Source organism: Numenius arquata, chromosome 6 (assembly GCF_964106895.1).
Source record: "Numenius arquata chromosome 6, bNumArq3.hap1.1, whole genome shotgun sequence".
Classification (NCBI taxonomy): Eukaryota; Metazoa; Chordata; class Aves; order Charadriiformes; family Scolopacidae; genus Numenius; species Numenius arquata.
The window spans coordinates 16,015,844-16,032,428 of record NC_133581.1 but is presented as its reverse complement, the minus strand read 5'-3'; the positions used below and the strand labels follow the sequence as shown (position 1 = coordinate 16,032,428).

General features: G+C 52.0%; 1 protein-coding gene across 2 annotated transcripts; it reads left to right on the top strand.

Moving 5' to 3' along the window:
• Window positions 1–15,650, top strand: CTSD (cathepsin D). 2 transcript variants are annotated; one of them, XM_074148409.1, is made up of 9 exons: window positions 1–179; window positions 688–844; window positions 3,151–3,274; window positions 4,903–5,021; window positions 9,038–9,237; window positions 10,408–10,530; window positions 11,515–11,659; window positions 12,572–12,670; window positions 13,359–15,650. In XM_074148409.1, the coding sequence occupies exons 1-9, from the start codon at window positions 118–120 to the stop codon at window positions 13,518–13,520; spliced, it is 1,191 nt and encodes a 396-aa protein (XP_074004510.1). In that variant the 5' UTR covers window positions 1–117; the 3' UTR covers window positions 13,521–15,650. The 2 variants fall into 2 exon arrangements, with proteins under 2 accessions (XP_074004510.1, XP_074004509.1); XM_074148408.1 differs by having other exon boundaries at window positions 67–179; window positions 4,903–5,060.
• Window positions 15,651–16,585: the final 935 nt, after the last annotated feature.

Here is a 16,585-nt window from a genome sequence, read left to right as displayed (position 1 = left end):
AAAAATCCCTGGAGAGGGGCCGCCGCGCCTACAAAAACAGGGAAGGCGGCCGGGCGCGGCGTCGCGGCCTCCCAGTGGCGGGACCCTCCGGCCTGTATCGTTCCCGCCATCGCCGCCATGGGGCTCCGCGGCCTCCTCCTACTGCTCGCCCTGGCGGGGCCCTGCGCGGCCCTCATCAGGTGAGCCCGTGGGGTGGGGGTGGGGGTCCCTCGGGGTCTGGGTGAGCCGCTCGGGAGGGGTGCGGGTGGCGGGGGGGAGGTGGGACATGCGCACCGGGTGCTGGTGCAGTGGTGGCCTCCGGGGTCTTCTCGCAGGCACACCACCGCCCCGCCCCCGGTGCTGCTCCCCCACCATTAAAGCAGAGGAGAGAAGGGCTGAGACCCTCCGTCAGGTGGAGGGATTGGGGCTGATCTGCTGCCTGTGGTGGGGGTCTCACCTCGGCTCCTTCTGTTCCCGGTGACCTTTGGCAGCCACCTGCCGTCCCTCCCCCCCCCCCCATCTTCCGTCTTTGGGAAAAGCAATGAGCATGGCAACACGGCAAGGGGGACTCAGCATGGGGTGCTGGTGGGATCCCAAACCTTGTCTGCCCTGTGCTGGTGGGTCCCCTGGTTTCAGTGGAGCTGTGCTGCCTCTCCCCTGTCTGCACTCCCCTCCATTAACAGGTGGGTATTCACCTTCCCCCTGCAGGATTCCCCTCACTAAGTTCCCTTCCATGCGGCGGGTCCTGAACGAGGTGGGCAGTGAGATTCCAGACATGAATGCCATCACCCAGCTCCTCAAGTTCAAGCTGGGCTTTGCTGACCTGGCTGAGCCCACACCGGAGATCCTGAAGAACTACATGGATGTGAGTAACCCCTCCTTGCTGACCACTCCCCCTCTGTGGCAGACCCCAGTGTTGGGGCGGAGGGGGGGTGGAGGGGTGTGGAATGGGACATGCCAGCCTTGCTGTCCCACCACAGCTGGGAAGGGGAAGGAGGGAGAGATGTTGATCCCATAGGAGAGATTCATGCACCCTCATGGCTTGGTGAGTCGTTGCCAAAAGTTGCTTCCCACCATTGAAAACTAAAAATACTAATACAATAATTATAATATTAAACAACCTGGTGCCACCCAAGTGGGAGCTTTGCAGCTTCTGTGACCTATTTCCTTTCCCCTTTGTCACTAGTTAACGATTGTAAATAGGGGCCTGCTGGCTTGCAGTCTTTCCTAACATCTTCTGGCCTGCTTGGGCTCGGCTTTCTGCAAGATAGGGTCATAAAAATTACGTTCCACTCCTTGGGGCGTTGAAGCATAAAAGAGCAAGCACAGGGCAGGAGGAGAGGGCTTGGACTGGGCACTGGTGTGCTATGGGACTGAGTATGTGGGATCCTTTCTCTTGCTGTCCTTCATCTTCTGCATGGCCTTGGGAAAAGCCACCCTACACCTCCACCTTCTTCTCGGCTTCTTAGGGAGCAAAAGGACCTTCATGGTGGGAACAGCAATAAAAGAAGTCAGACAAAGGACATGAGGTTTGCCCTTGCCCAGCTACCGGACACTTGTGGGGGTTTTGTATTTCTGGATTCCCCACTGGGTACCCTCGTGGCTCTTTGCTGGTGGGGGGAATATGCAAGTGCTGGCTGGAGGAATAAAGCTAGCACTGGATATTTGGGTGTTAATTCAGGATATTCTCCCCTGCTCCCCTTCCCAGGGGCTCTTGTCACCCAGCCAGTACCATCCTGCCAGGGCTGTGCTAAGAAGAGCCACCAGTGTTTTAATTGGTGGTGTTGAAAGCTAGGGTGCTGGCAGTTGCTTCACAGTGTTGCCTCTTGTGCCTGTGGCTTGGGCTGCTGCTTGGGGTAGGACTCTGCTCCCTTGTCACAAGGGGACCAGCCCAACCTGCAGCGGGAGATAAGGGACTGCTGGACCCTCCTAGCCTGGCCAAAGCTCTTGCTGTGGGAGGAGCTGTTGGGAGGAAAGGCACAACCTCCCCTAGACTCCCCTGTATGGTTCCCACCAGCCCCTGGCACCCCTCATCGGTCTATGTGTGTGATTTATGGGGCCTGTATACTGGGGATTAATTTTCAAGCCCCAGCAATAATTGCAGAATCACTGGAAGCAAGTGCTGCCTCCCCATTATAGCTAATTGCAATGGTTTATTAATTACTTGGCGAGCAACCCCTACAAACTAAGCTCACAGGAGGTAAGCAGCTTTGATAATCCTGTTTGGCTTTTTTTTTTATCCCCCCCCCTCTTAATTAAGTACATGTTGGGGTTTGGAAAGGCCACATGTTGACTTCCGTTGCTAGCAGCCTTGTCTCTGGGGCCCTGATCTAGCTGCTCACCAAGCATGACATGGCTGTGTGCCCCTTTGGGAGGGCTAGGGAAAAATGGGTCTGTTTGGGACCTGCCAAGCATTCCCCATTCATCCTCTCCCCCTCTGGGTAGAGGGATGCTCTCTAAACATTTCAGCTACCCATCTCATATTTCTTTCAGTCCCAGCAGAGATGCAGTCGCAGGGCAGGGGAGTATCCATTAGATACCTCCATACTTCTCCCAGACTCTCACCCTGCAGCCCTGAAACACCTATCTGGCAATGCTGCTGAAGCCCTTTCCTCTCTCCAGCTCCTCCAAAGTCTTCCAACACCTGACTGAGCATTTGTTTATTCCTCTCCACCCCAGGGCCTTACTAACCCGCACCAAAAGCACCCACACTTGCAGTGGGCAGAGCTGCTGCTCACTGCAACCCACAGTTCCCCTGCAAACCTACCAGCAAAGCAGCTTCCTGGCCAGTTTCAACTTTTCAGTAATGCAGGTGTTTTGCCTGGCTTCCTCCCATCTTTTTGGTCTTCCCTATAGTGAACCACATGCCAGCCTGTGGACCTTCCCCCTTCTGCCCTGTTTCCCTGCCCTGAAAGTCCTCCCCCACAAATGCCTATCCTGCTTCTCCTCCCCGATTTATCCTATTCCCACGCACTGTGAGGTGTGAACACCAAAGGGGAGCCTCCCTTCCAGAGGACAAAAGCTGGGAGCACACCACTGCCAAAAACAAAAGGAGGAGTGTCTAAATAAGAAGCTGGTCCCTTTTTCCAATCCTGAGAGATTTTTTTTAGTCTTTAATCCCTTCGTGTAGCCATCCACCTCTGCTCACAGCTCCTTTCTCCTCCTTTGTAGGCCCAGTATTACGGTGAGATCGGCATTGGAACCCCCCCCCAGAAGTTCACTGTAGTCTTCGACACTGGCTCCTCCAACCTCTGGGTGCCATCTGTGCACTGTCACCTCCTGGACATCGCCTGCTGTAAGTGTCACCAGTGCTGGCCGCAGCTTCTCCTTCCCTGTAAAATGCAGATCCTGGCATTGCAAGAGGGGAAACTGAGGCAGCAGCATGAAAGGGCTCACTAGAGGCTGATGAGCTCTTTAGGGTCAGAGCTGTAAATAGGATCCCAACTTCCCACATCTAGCCTTTATTACTCCCTCCCTGTCTTTCCCCCTCCATGTTACCCACACACAGCTTCAAACCTTCCCCAACAGCCTTTGGCCCTGCAGCTGGGGAGCAGCATCACAGGTTGTGATGTTTCTCCCCAAATTATAGACTGACGTTGCTGTTGCCCTGTTGTGCAAGGCTTGGTAGAAGAAAAAAAAAAATCAGCCTCTTGCCAGATCTGATACAAACTGTCCTAGTTTCTGGTTTATTGCTGCACAGAGCGTGTGAGTGCATGTTTATGGATTTATAATTAACAAGAGCCAGGTAGGCACAATGAGATGAGAATGTCTTAGGGACTACAAGTTTCTTTGCTTTGTGGGGTTCCTACGCAATAGACCTCCACGGTTAAAGGTGTCAAACCTGGTCATGGCTAAATGCCATTTAAAAGCCACTAGCTGTGCTGCTTAAGCAGAGCAGAGAAACCTGTGGACCCAACAAATGCAACCATGAAAGGCCCACAGTGCTCATTGGGGGTAGGGAGGAAATTTGGACTTTTTATACAGCCCAGAGAGGAGATGGACTTTCTACTTGCATATGTGAAATGAGCTTTAGGAGACTGGTAGTGTGATGAGGTACAGACCTGATCTATCCTGGAGGTCCCTGATCTCTAGCAAGGAGCTGGCTTTTCAAGGCAGCAGTGCAAGAGTTGCTGGGACTAAAGGGCTCATTTTATGAGTATGCAATGAGCCTAACCTGCCAGACTGGGATCCAGGCAGCCCAGCCAGGGAAATCACTGTATAGTGTGTTGGTTTCCATAGGGCTTGGCTGGTTTGTCCTCAGGTTCTGTCTGTCATGCTCAATGAGCAGCTGGGGAGCTGGGCTGGCTGAGCTCACCACACACCACTGCCCAACTCGTGACTTGGGAGGAATCTGCAGAGGAGGAATCTGCCCGGCCATAAAACCAGGGATATCTTGCAGTTCCCAAGCCTTCCAAGGGAAAAGGCAGCTTGAACTAGGGAAAAGCCCTTCTCCTCTGCAAATAACTGAATATTTTGAGCCCTCTCTGTGCAAAAAAACAATGACTGTATGAAAAAAAAGTTCCAGCTGTCTTAGTAAAAGAAACCGATAAACCCATAAAGTGAAAACAGTCATGCCTAGAGCAGGCTATATTTAAAGCCACCCTGGTTCTCCATGGCATGGGGGGAAGTTTAGCTCTGCTGTCTAACACACCCTGACACACCAGCCACGTAGCCTCTAGGCTCTTAATACCTAGTGGTCAAATCCAGTTTAACAGCCAAATTGGATCTGCCCACCTAATTCCCCAGATGATGGACATGCTTTGTTAAGCAGTCCAGGCTTGGCAAATGCCAGGTTCAGACCCACCTTTGTGTTGTTGTGTATCTTTCTGGATGAGCTGGGCAGTTTGGCGTTAGGTATTGGGGAGCCCTAGGTATCGAGGAGCACTAACGTGTGTCCCTCTGTGTCCCCCTTCCCGGCTGCAGTGCTACACCACAAGTATGATGCCTCCAAATCCAGCACCTACGTGGAGAATGGCACTGAGTTCGCCATCCACTACGGCACAGGAAGCCTCTCTGGGTTCCTCAGCCAGGACACTGTCACAGTGAGTAACAGCTGCCCTTGCCCCAATCAGGCCCAGCCTGCTTTTGGCAAAGCACTCAAAGCCATTTGATTTCAATGGGTCTCCCTTCTTGAATGTCCTACTCGTATCGATCATGCTTCAGCACCATGTTTCCAAGTGCTTTGAAATGAGGTGATGATGATGACTCGGGAGGTGATGATGACCAAAGCAGGCAGAGAAGGGGGAGGGTATTAATCAGCAGGTCAGCAGGCTAGAAGTGTGGACTGCACCCGTGGTGTTCTGCAAACATGGTCTCTGGCCATCCCTCCAGTCCCCTTCCTCCTGACCCTAGAACTTTCCCAGCTCAAGCGCATGCCAGCACCACTGCACAGGCTGCTGGTCGTGCCTGGCTTGTTATTTGCCAATATCCATGCGGTAGTGGATGTCCACATAAGCAGCTGCCCAGTCACTGGTCACAAATGGGCTCTTTGAAGCCCCATGCTAGTCTGGTGTTGAGGATGGTGCTTATGTCTGTAAAAGCCATGTAACACCTGGGGGAGGGGTTCCCCAGCAGCTTTCAGGGCCCAGCTTGAGGTACCTGGGTTGCTGGTGGTGGTTTCCCGTCGTTTCTGTTTCAGTGAGCAAAGGCTGAGCTTTCTGCCCTGTGAAGGGTGGGTGCCTGTCACCACTGCCTCACAGGTACAGATGCTCATGAGAGTTTGCCAGCTGCTGAATGTCAACATGCTTCCAGATTATTTGGCCTCCTGGCAGGGATAAGAGCATATGTTTGCTTTGTGGAGTGGGGGAAACAAAACAAAAGTTTCAAAAAAGCATGTGAATCCAGGGATTTGGGGTTTTCCACGGTAGGTTCAGCTGAAAAGTATTGGTTTACCAATTTCATTTGGATCAAAAGAAAAATATCTAAGAGGAGCCTGAAGTGGATGGCTCATCTGAGGAGCACACTTTAGCATGTCCCTAATAGCAGGAAAATTTCAGGCAGGCCTTGAAGCACCAGCCATTACCTCTGTGCTGCATCCAAAGATGCCAGCAGCTCAGGCTGGGTGCAGGACCCTCTTCAGGGGAGAGAGCTTTTGATGGGCTCAATGAACCCTGAAAACCAGTATAGAAATGAGGGAGAGCTGTGGAGAACACCAGCAGCTTTGCACCTCTGGTTTTGTTCTCCGCTTCCTGCAGCCCACCAAGCTTCAGGACTGTTTCAGTTTTGTTTCATGCCATTTATTTCCTGCATCCCTTGGTTTGCTTAGAAACACCCCACCACAAAAAAGAGCTGCACATCTGAGTCTTCCCGCAGCTCTCACCAAATGAAGGCACCCTGCACGTAGCATTAATGGATTCTTTTACATTAGGTTTGCAAAATACAGACAGAGCAGGCGAAGGCATCTGCCTTCGTCCCAGTAATGGAGTGGGGCAGTGAGGGAAACAGCAAACTTTATTGTCTTGTGAAAGTGTGGGCTGTTCTTAGGCACTTTCCAGCTTAATGCAGGGTGTGAAGTGAGTCAGAAGGAAAATTGTAGCTTTTTCTTTTCCTTTTTTTTTGTTTTGTTTGTAATTATCACCCTAATGCCTGCTTGCTAATTAGCTTTCCACTTCCAGGCAGCTCAGAGGAAGGATTTTGTGCCTGAGCTTGTTTTGGAAGTGGGGATGGATCTTGGTAGCTAGCACACCTTGTACCATTTGGTTTCTGTCTGGGCAGAAGCAAGAGAAGCCTCTTGCATGGAGCCTGAGTAGTGTCACACTTGCAGTGCGCAGGAGTAGGGGTGACTCAGAGGGTCAGGAACCTTCAGCTTAGACATCAAGATGCTGCTTCTGATGCACAGCATCCCCTAGGCAAGCTCCCAGTCAGGTGTAGTCTGGAAATACAGACATTGAAATAGTCTTCGGGGTGACCATCTCAGCCTCAGCCATCCTGATGGGTGGAAGCAGCCACAACAGCCTGTGGTAACACTGACATCTGACAGAAAGGCACTGGTTGGCAGGTGATCCAGAGTCCCTCAGCCCTGTATTTTTTTATTATTTTTTTTTTTTGTGGAGAGGGTGATGAGCTCATGTTGAGCATCCTCTCTCCTTCTGTGGAGCAATGATGCCCTGTAGCTGCACTCACCAGTGCTGCTCTCCGAAGAGCAGCAGGCTCAGACAGCCCCCTGCTGCTTGAGCATCTCATCCCTTTATCACAGCCCGACCTTGGGATATCTTTCAAGGACAGCAGAAGAAACATCTGGCCATGGGGCACAAGGTCTCTCCTAGGGCTGCAGTGCAGATATGCCACACAGGAGATGCCCCTCCTTGCCTCTTCCCTGTGCCTCTGCAGAGGGGGAGCCCTGAGCCCAGATGCCAAACTGTGCCACAGTGGCTCTTGTCTCTAGTCTGCCTTCGCCATCCAGCACTTGCCCACTTTGCTGGGGCTGCTAACAAGGAGGTCAGGTGAGCTGCAGGGTGCTGACACCTATCTGCAAAGCACTGGAGGGTGGCCACCGCACAACCATCCACTGGTAATGATTTTTCAGTCGCTCCATGTCTGGGTGAAGGCCAGCTGAGGGACAGAGATGAAGGATCTGTCACCTGGTGCCAGCGGTCTGCTAAAGATGCTCTTCTGTTTCAGTCCTGCTGAGGACCGAGGATGGGCAGGGTCTGCTGAGACCCTGCCACCAGGCAGATATCTGCCTCCCTCTTGAGATGTGCAAGGTTGGCAAAATTTAAAGAAACCTGGCACTCAGTTTATTCAGTCCATTGCATTTTACTTTTTTGGAGTGGAAGCTTTATTGAACTTCCTGAGCTTCTGCAGGACCAGCTGTGCTGAGTGGTGGAGTGGTGGCTTTTGTAAACCTGGAGCGCTTGCCATGTGCTGGCGAGCGGATGCGTTGCTGCGAGCTGTTTGCCCCACATCCTGCCCTGTGGCTTTTAGCTTTTGCAAGGCTCGATCGCCCTTTCCTAGCACAAGCCTCCAATACCATTAAAGCCAGAACTGCCTATCGCAGCCTTGCACTAACCCTGGGGGAATATTAGTAATTTGCAGGGATCGTTATCTGCCATCAGGTAGCAGAGGCCAGCCTGGTTCACTACAGGGCTGCTAGCTGGAAGCTGAGAGGCTGAAATTGTCCTAACATGGATACTAAAATTTCCCGTGGTCAGCCAAAAGCTTGGAAACCTCCTGAACTGCTAGAGTCAGGAGCTAGCAGGCATGTCCTGCTCCCCATCAGCAGAGATATCCTGTTTTCTGTAATCTTCTTTTCAGGCATCTGCCCTTGCAGGGTGTTTCAGCTTTCCAGCAGGGAATGCCAGTCCTTCTTACGGCTGGCAAGAGGTGACCTTTGCATTCGCAGTACTCTGCTTGCTATTTTCATGCTTTGGGCTCAACCTCGCTTTCCCGGCTGGGTCTTCTCCCCTCCCACGGGAGGTCTCTGCAGGCTGGTGGCTCTTCTGGGAACACAGCAGTATCCTGGGGATGTTTCTTATATAGGGGATATCATAGGCGTCATTAGCAGAAGTGAGAGGGATTTGTGCTCCCAACCCAGGACAAGTGCAGCACCCGAGGAGGTAGGACACAGAGGTGACTTAGAAGATGTGCAGGGTGGGAAAGAGAATTAAAGGCACAGCACAAGAGCTGCTCGGACTGGGAGGAAAGGATGAAGTAGGCAGTAGGGGAAGGGATGTAGCAGGGGGGAAAAGTGATATAGGGCCCTCTGTGCAAAAAGGAGGAGCCGCAAAATAGCGTGGCAAGTGCCAGGGCCCAGCAAAAGGCTGAAAGGGCTGAGGTGGGCAAAGAGGGGCGCTTTGCAGGGACTCGGGAGGTGCCGCTGTGCAGCTAGCGTGGCCTGTCCACCCTCTCCCCGCCCCCCGCCCTGGCCCCAAGGAGAGTGGCACCAGGATATCTGGTTTCTGCAGCTGCTTACGAATGCAAGAGTGAAAGCAGGCAGGAGTGTGGCAGCACGTTGAGGGATGCATTACAGCCTATGTTCAGCGAGATCCTGTTTCCACCTTGGTCCCCTGAGTCAGTTTTCTTTACAATACTTTTCTCTTCCCTCCTCATCTCCTGTCAGCTTGGTAACTTAAAAATCAAGAACCAGATCTTCGGGGAGGCTGTGAAGCAGCCAGGCATCACGTTCATCGCTGCCAAGTTCGATGGCATCCTGGGCATGGCGTTCCCGAGGATCTCTGTGGACAAGGTCACCCCTTTCTTTGATAACATCATGCAACAGAAGCTGATCGAGAAAAACATCTTCTCCTTCTACCTGAACAGGTAGTGTTGGGTTTGGTGGTGCACCTCTCATTGCAAGGACAAGCCCAGCTGGATATTTCTCTGTGTCTTCCCGTAGCACTTCTTGCCATGTGTCAGTTTACACCCTGGCCTGCACCACTGGGGAGGTCTCAGCAAGGTCTCCTTGCTGGAGCAGTCAGGCCAAAATCTTTCTTGTTTACTGCTTTGAAGGAAGAAGGGAAGTAGAAATGCAGCCATTTTACTGATAAAAAGCTGGGTAGATCTGCTACTGGATTTCTTAACTGATGAAGAGACAGAGGATTCCGGCCCAGAGGATTCTATGATGTTTCCAGAGGAAAGAGAAACAAAAATAAACAGGGCTGTTATCAGGAGATTGCACGCTGCTAGTGCGGTCCCTGTTAGGGACACAGCCCCAGTCTGTTGCCAAAATCTACAAGCCACGTGGGCACCACTGTGTCATCTCTCAGGCAAGCATACCCCCCACCAGCCATCATGAATGATGGGGCTAACACTCCCTCGCTCCCTGGGAAACCCTCCTGGGTGGCTCCCAGTGCCTTCCTACCCACTGCTGCTTGCCCCAGGACACCCCATCATCCTCCAGGCACCACAGTGGGGACTCTGAACTACTTCAGCTCAAAAAAGTAGCACACTGGGAGTGGGGAGGGCAGAGAAGGCTGCTGCTGGCTGTTCAAGCACCAGCCCTCCCCCATCACCATATTTCTTCCCATCTGCTCAACAGCAAGCTTTTATCTGACTGTAACCTTGAGGATTCATCTCCGAGGCTGCTGGCTGGCACAGGGTCGGGTGTAGATAACCTAACTCTGCATCAGCCATGTCCAGCCTGCACAGGTGCATGTTACAAGCTGATTATTCAGGGGGTCCCTACACCAGTGTTCAGTTCCCCTTTGCTGTTCCCCTTCTCTGCAGCAAGTTTCTCCAGGTGGCTGTGTGAAAGCACAAGGTGAAAATCTGCAGGATGCTTCGACTGGGCCAAAATATTCCCATTTCCCCACCCCAGCCTATCTCACAGTATCTGTCCTTACATTGACATTATAGCATGACATAGGTTGTCTGTCTCTAATGCTACTAATGCCATGCTTCACCCTCAAGCACCCTGGTGTGTGACTTAGGGGCACACAGAGGGGGTTATTCTTACCCTGCCCCTGACGATGGGTTTGGGTTATTTTTCAGAGACCCCACTGCTCAGCCTGGCGGTGAGCTGCTCCTGGGAGGGACTGACCCCAAGTATTACAGCGGTGACTTCAGCTGGGTCAACGTCACACGCAAGGCCTACTGGCAGGTCCACATGGATGCGTAAGTTTACCTTCTGCCCAACTACATGCATGGAGACAAGTGTGCAGACAGCTTATACCCAGGGTTCAGCTGAGACCCTCCCCAAAAAGAAATCATCTGCTATCCCTGCAACACATCCATACCAAAAAAAAGCAGATTCAAATCCCACCCTAAGGCTGGGTCATTTGTTTCTGGAAGGGAGGAGAATCAGAGGACAGCAGGAGATGTTCTGCAAAATGCTTTCCTCTTGTTTACAGTTTGGCCCCTGAAAACACCTGCTATGCCCTTGCAAAGCAGGGAAGATAGCCGGTGTGTCCTCCTTACAGGCAGGACAAGCATCATAGGTTAAACCCCGGCTTTGCTCAGCTCTCAGCAATGTCCGAGCTGTGTGGCTCACTTGCACACAGCTCCAGAGGAGCGGGATGAGGCCCCAGGAAGCTAGCCCTTGACTGAAGGGCACAGCACAGTAATCAGTGTGCATTGTTGGAGGCAGAGGGGAGGAGAGCAGGCTGAGCTGCCGGCCTGCCAGCCCCGTGGTCTATTCTGAGCTCTTTCACGTGATGGGAACTTAAAACCGACCTGTGATCAGAACGTTTCCTTTTCCTGGGGTTTGCATCCCTCCCCAGTGCAGAGGTTAGTTCTTATCTTCCCCAGCCCTGCCGTGTTGGCAAAGTGTGGCAGACCCTTGGCTGGAAGGCTTTATCTGTCTGCACTGTTGTGAAATGCAGGTGAGAAAGCTGAGCAGCTCCTCTCTTACCTCTTCATCTCTTCCCTTGCCCATGACCCCTTCAGCCATCACACCACCCCTTTAAGCCTTTGCGTTTTGCAGTAGCACGGATCATACGAGTCCCTAATGTGTTGCCTTTAACTTGCTCACATGCCTGTTAGTCATGGTGTTCAGCAGGCAGGGTATGCAGGCAGCAGTCAACTCTTTGCCTGCTGCTCCCTGCAGCCTTTGCTGGGAGGCCTCTAAGAGTTGTCTTCTCTCTGGGCATCTCTCCTCAGAGTGGATGTTGCCAATGGGCTGACTCTGTGCAAAGGGGGCTGCGAGGCCATCGTAGACACAGGAACGTCACTCATCACAGGCCCCACCAAGGAAGTGAAGGAGCTGCAGACAGCCATCGGTGCAAAACCACTCATCAAAGGCCAGGTGAGACCAGGCTGGGAAAGTGGGAGTCCATGGCCATTGTGGTATCCATGCTGATGCCCTGCTTTACACTCAGATGCTTCTAGAGACCCTGATCTCCTGCTCCCTTTGATCTCCATTCGCAGTCTGTGCTCCTGGAAAAGCCTGCAGCATAGCAGGGACCCTCTGTCTTTTGACCCCGGGTAGCATTCAATGCCCTGCTCATGTTCTTGATAGAGAGCTCAGTCCCATGAACTTCAGGTTTTGGGTTACCTCTGCCATCTGGGAGGCAGAGGAGAAGGGGTGTGAGTTGCAGCTGAGGCCAAGGACTCATGTTAAAGTGAATTAATATATTTAATGCAAATGACAGCCCTTCCCTGCCAAGTTTTTAACCATTTTAGTTAATCTCACAAGGTCATCTCTCCTCCCTGAAATTGCGGAGGAACAGAGATTATGAAGACCCTCTAGGAAGGATGCTTTGCTCTGAAACCCCTCCCAAATCACGGAGCTCTGAGCACTCATAGGGCTTTTCTATCTTAGACCTGCCACCCTCCCTAAGACTCACCAGTGTTAATTAAATCGGCTTTGTCTGTTCATCACACTATGAGTCCCTATCTGTGTGTCTAGGCTGTATCAAGCCACATCTTCTCCTCCTATGGCAGAGGGAAGACCCCGGCCCTGCTATGTCTGGTGCTGTGCTCTGGGGCTCAACAGAGCCAAAAGCTGAACCCAGCATCCTTTGGCTCTAAAACCCTCAAACGCTCTGGCCCCTCAGCTTGCAGCCCTGGGCAGGGAGCAGCCTACTTAGCTCAGCTCCAGCCTCTTCCGCACCCTGAGATAAGTGGTTCTTGGGGAAAACCACAGCAAAGACATGGTTGTGCCCTTTCCTGAGGGTGTGGTAGTTGCCATCTAAAGCCTTCACTGTTTCTCTTTCAGTATGTGATCCCCTGTGATAAGGTGTCATCTCTGCCTGTTGTCACACTAACACTAGGAGGGAAGCCCTACCAGCTCACTGGAGAACAATACGTCTTCAAGGTGAGTCCAGGCAGCTTTTGCCAGCCCTAGGCTTTTCCCCCAAGGCCTAACTTTTGCTGTCTCTACACAAACCTCAACCATGAAGTCCAAAATGCAAGAGCAGCAAAAGCAAGGCTGGAGCTAGCACTTGGTGGGGAAAAGTCTGAAAGGTTAGGGTGATGGGGTGGTGGTGTCGGCTGATGGACCCAGGCAACCTCACCAAAGTTCTGCAGGATCAAAAAAACCCTGCCTGATGCTCATGAGGGGTAGCAGGATGGGAGAGAAAGGGCAGGCAGGCTGTTGCATCGCTTTCTACAAACATCTTGCCCTTTTCTGCTGGATTCTGATGCCATGAGGCTGGCCTTGTCATAGCAGAGGCCACCAGCCTGGCATTTAAGCCATCAGAGTGAATTTGCAGGGACCATCTTGTACAGAATTTCAAAGACAACTCTAATTCAGAGCTATGCGGGCTGGGAGATTTATGGGCACATGCAGCTCTACTTGATGTCTTGCTGTGTAAGGGCTCTTGGAGGGGGAGCTCGGTTTGGAGCCATGGGAGTGGTGGGTTGGGAGCTACCTTTGCAAGCTGTGGATTGCAGGCGGGAAGAGACTGAGGTGCAGCTGGTGTCAGCAGGTGTTATTGCCAGGCCTGCAAGTTTGAGAGAAGGGGAGGACCACCTCGGACTGAAGCTCTTGCTCTTTTCTTTAGGTTTCTGTACAAGGAGAGACCATCTGCCTGAGCGGCTTTTCAGGCCTAGATGTTCCACCCCCTGGGGGCCCACTCTGGATCCTGGGAGATGTCTTCATCGGTCCCTACTACACCGTCTTTGACCGTGATAATGACTCTGTTGGCTTTGCCAAATGTGTTTAAGCGCCTGATCCCCACTGCCTCTGCCACACACACACTTACACACATGCACGGGAGCCATACTGAAGGATTAGAAATCCAGTGAGTGGAAAGGAAAAAAAAAAAAAAAAAAAGAAAAAAGAAAGAAATGGAACTAGATTTAAAATTACATGGAAAATAGTCATTAGTGCCCTGCTAGCTACTTCTTCCCTTCCGTTGAGTAAGTGGTGCTGGGATGTCTCTAGTTGACAACTCCAGCTGGTGTAGCCCCTTGCTTTACTGCTAGGTCTTCCAGTGTTTGTTTTTAAGAATGTTTCTCAGAGCTGAACAAGGCCCTCTCATGTCTCCCAGCTCTGGTCTCCTTCCTGGGGGGCAGCTGGCTGGAGCCAGCGCCTCTATTCCTGCAAGGAGGCTGTGCGGCTGCTCTTGGGTTTGGGCTTCTGCGCTGGAGAAGAGGGAGGGGGAGGGCTGTCCAGCGTGTTATTTACTACTTCTTGCTTTTTCACTGATGAAGTGGGGGAATGGGAGGCGGGGGAGAGCCTGTCTTCGTCACCCCTTTGTAATGGGTTGAGGCAGTGACCACTAGGTCATTTCTCAGTGGGTTTGTGCTGGCTTGGTACTAAGAGAGCACATCCTGGGCTGGAGTGACAGGGGGTCACAGTAGCATGCCCAAGGGTTGAGTTTCAGAGCCTGAGAGCTCTAGTGGTGTGTTTTTGTGTACTGATGGCACTAGTGAGAGAGCCGGAGGCATGATGCCCCTGTGCCTGACCTAACAGGGCAGTGATTGGGGGGGGGCAGGGTGGGGCTCCAGCCAGTGGGACTCTTTGGAGAGTATGAATATAAAGGGGGTCAAGATAGGATGTAATAGAGGTCACTTGAATTCATGGCCATGAAGGCCTGGCTTTCTGCTGGGCAAAGTCACTTGGTACAGGTTCTCTTGAGTTTGGTGAACTTCTGCTGAGTTCCCCAAACCACGGATCTTCCCAGCTTCATCTGCAGCTAGAGAGTTGAGAATAATGCTTCCTAAAGCAACTAAGTGATCTGCAAGGTGAAATCACACTGATAAAATCCATAGATGTTTCTCAGCAACATAAGACCTTTCGGAAACATTATTCACAGCATTTGAACTGCCCAAAACTCAACAGACAGTTGGCAGAGCCAGCAAGCCCCTCAGGCAGGAGGGTGCCGTGGCAGCTGCTGGACTTGCATTGCTTTCCGGGCTGCCCCATCCTGAAACCCAACTAACTTTAGCACCCTCCTCACCTCCTTCCCACCTTAGTAACGCTGGTGAGAGCTCTGTTCATGTCTACTCTGTTGCAGACTGAGTGAGGCACAATCCTGCTTTGGAGAGGTTGTAGCTGTTTTAGCTGCATTTGCAGATCCGCCCAGAGAGCTGAGATCTGCACATAAGGAGCTGCTTGCTTCACTGGGCTGGCGTCAGTAGGCAAACACTGGTGGAGCTAGGAGGACCATCAAGTGAGTTTTAAGCAGTACTGGAAAGCAGAAGAGAGTTTGCCAAGAATCCCAGCCTTTGCTGGGAGTAAGAGACTCCGTTCACTTTCCCAGTGCGCTGGATCAGGTCCTGAAGTTAGGGAGTGGCAGCAGGTGAGGGGCAAAACTGAGGGTGGCAAGAGGACCAGATCAGCACTGGCCGTGCCCCCAGACCAGGCAAAACAGATGGCAAAATCCTGGCTCCCCAAAACTCACTAATAACCCTGTCAGCAGTACTAGTGGGGCCAAGGAAGTTCCCAAGAAAGGTCCTTGGGCAGTAGGTGAATAGATGGGTATGCCCAGTGAAATGCATATACATCATTCCCAATATTGACTTCACCACTACCGTGAGAGGCAAGGGTGGGGAAGAGGTCCCGAGGTGAACTGTAGGAGGACAGCGAGCATGTAGCCTGCAGATGTCCCCTGTCCCCACCTGCTGGAGCTGATCAGTTTGGCTTTATAACCATGCCTTAGAGTCTGGCATGGGCAGTGGGGACAGGCCTGGATGTACTTCTGATGTGTGTATTGTCCCCTGCGACCCTGGATGCAACAAATGCTTCTCCCAAAGCTTGCTTCTGCCTGCTCATAGTCTTCACTGCAACGCTGCGTCTGGATGCCTAAGGACATTTGTTGCAGACCGGCTAGAGAACAGTAGCGTGTTACAAAAAAAAAAAAAAAAAAAAATCACCTCTCCTGAGAGCCCTGGTTTCACAATTAAGTGACCAGAGCTTCTCCAAGTCCTGCTACATCATCTTCCAGCTGCAGGATTTCTCCAGTGCAGCAAGACAGAGCCAGCCTCTCAGGCACCTGCTAATCAGACCTGGTGCAGGGAGGGAAGCCTGACATGGAGCTGGTGGTGGGTTTTGAACATCTTTGGCATCGGATTTAAACAGGATGTGCAGTGCAGCCCCAGAACAAGCTGTCGGGCTACAGTTCTGCTGGGCATGCAGTGCCTTACGTCGTCTGTGTTTTAGCCTCTTCAGTAGCCCAAGGCTGGGCTGATGTCTGTCCTCAGGCAGGCAGGAGGCTACTTCCTGGGGAAAGGGCATAGCCCAGGATGATGCCCTGAGTGACATACCCTAGAGTAGGCTGGAGGAGTGGTTCATTGTAGTCTTCCGAGAATGGGTCTCCTCCCCTTGTTCTTTTAGTTGCATTTTTAAACCAAACTCTAACCATGTGACTGTTGGGTTTTTTTAATCTAATTTGCTGTCAGAATTACTGTCTCTTCATAGAAAATTGAAAAGAAAATACAGTATTTCCCCCCTTAATTCTGAGAGTAGTCTTTCATTTGAGATGCTAAACTATTTCTGAGCGTCCAGAGACTCTGTCTCCCTGACCTGTTGGTCCAGTACGTCTGGTCACCCACTTGGGTGAACTCACGTGTTTCAGAAGGGTTCCTTCCCCTCTCTCTGATAAGGAAACATGCTGGGAGCAGTTGGATTTGGCTTTTTCAATGTATTCAAACATAACCCAGCTTCTGCAGGATGACATGACAGTGTCACCTGCCTGACCCAGCACTAACAGGGTGGCAAGCACTCCCGGCATTTCTCCTAGGCTGCAGCCTTCTGCTGGGGCCTCATCTTCCTGGCTCAGTATTG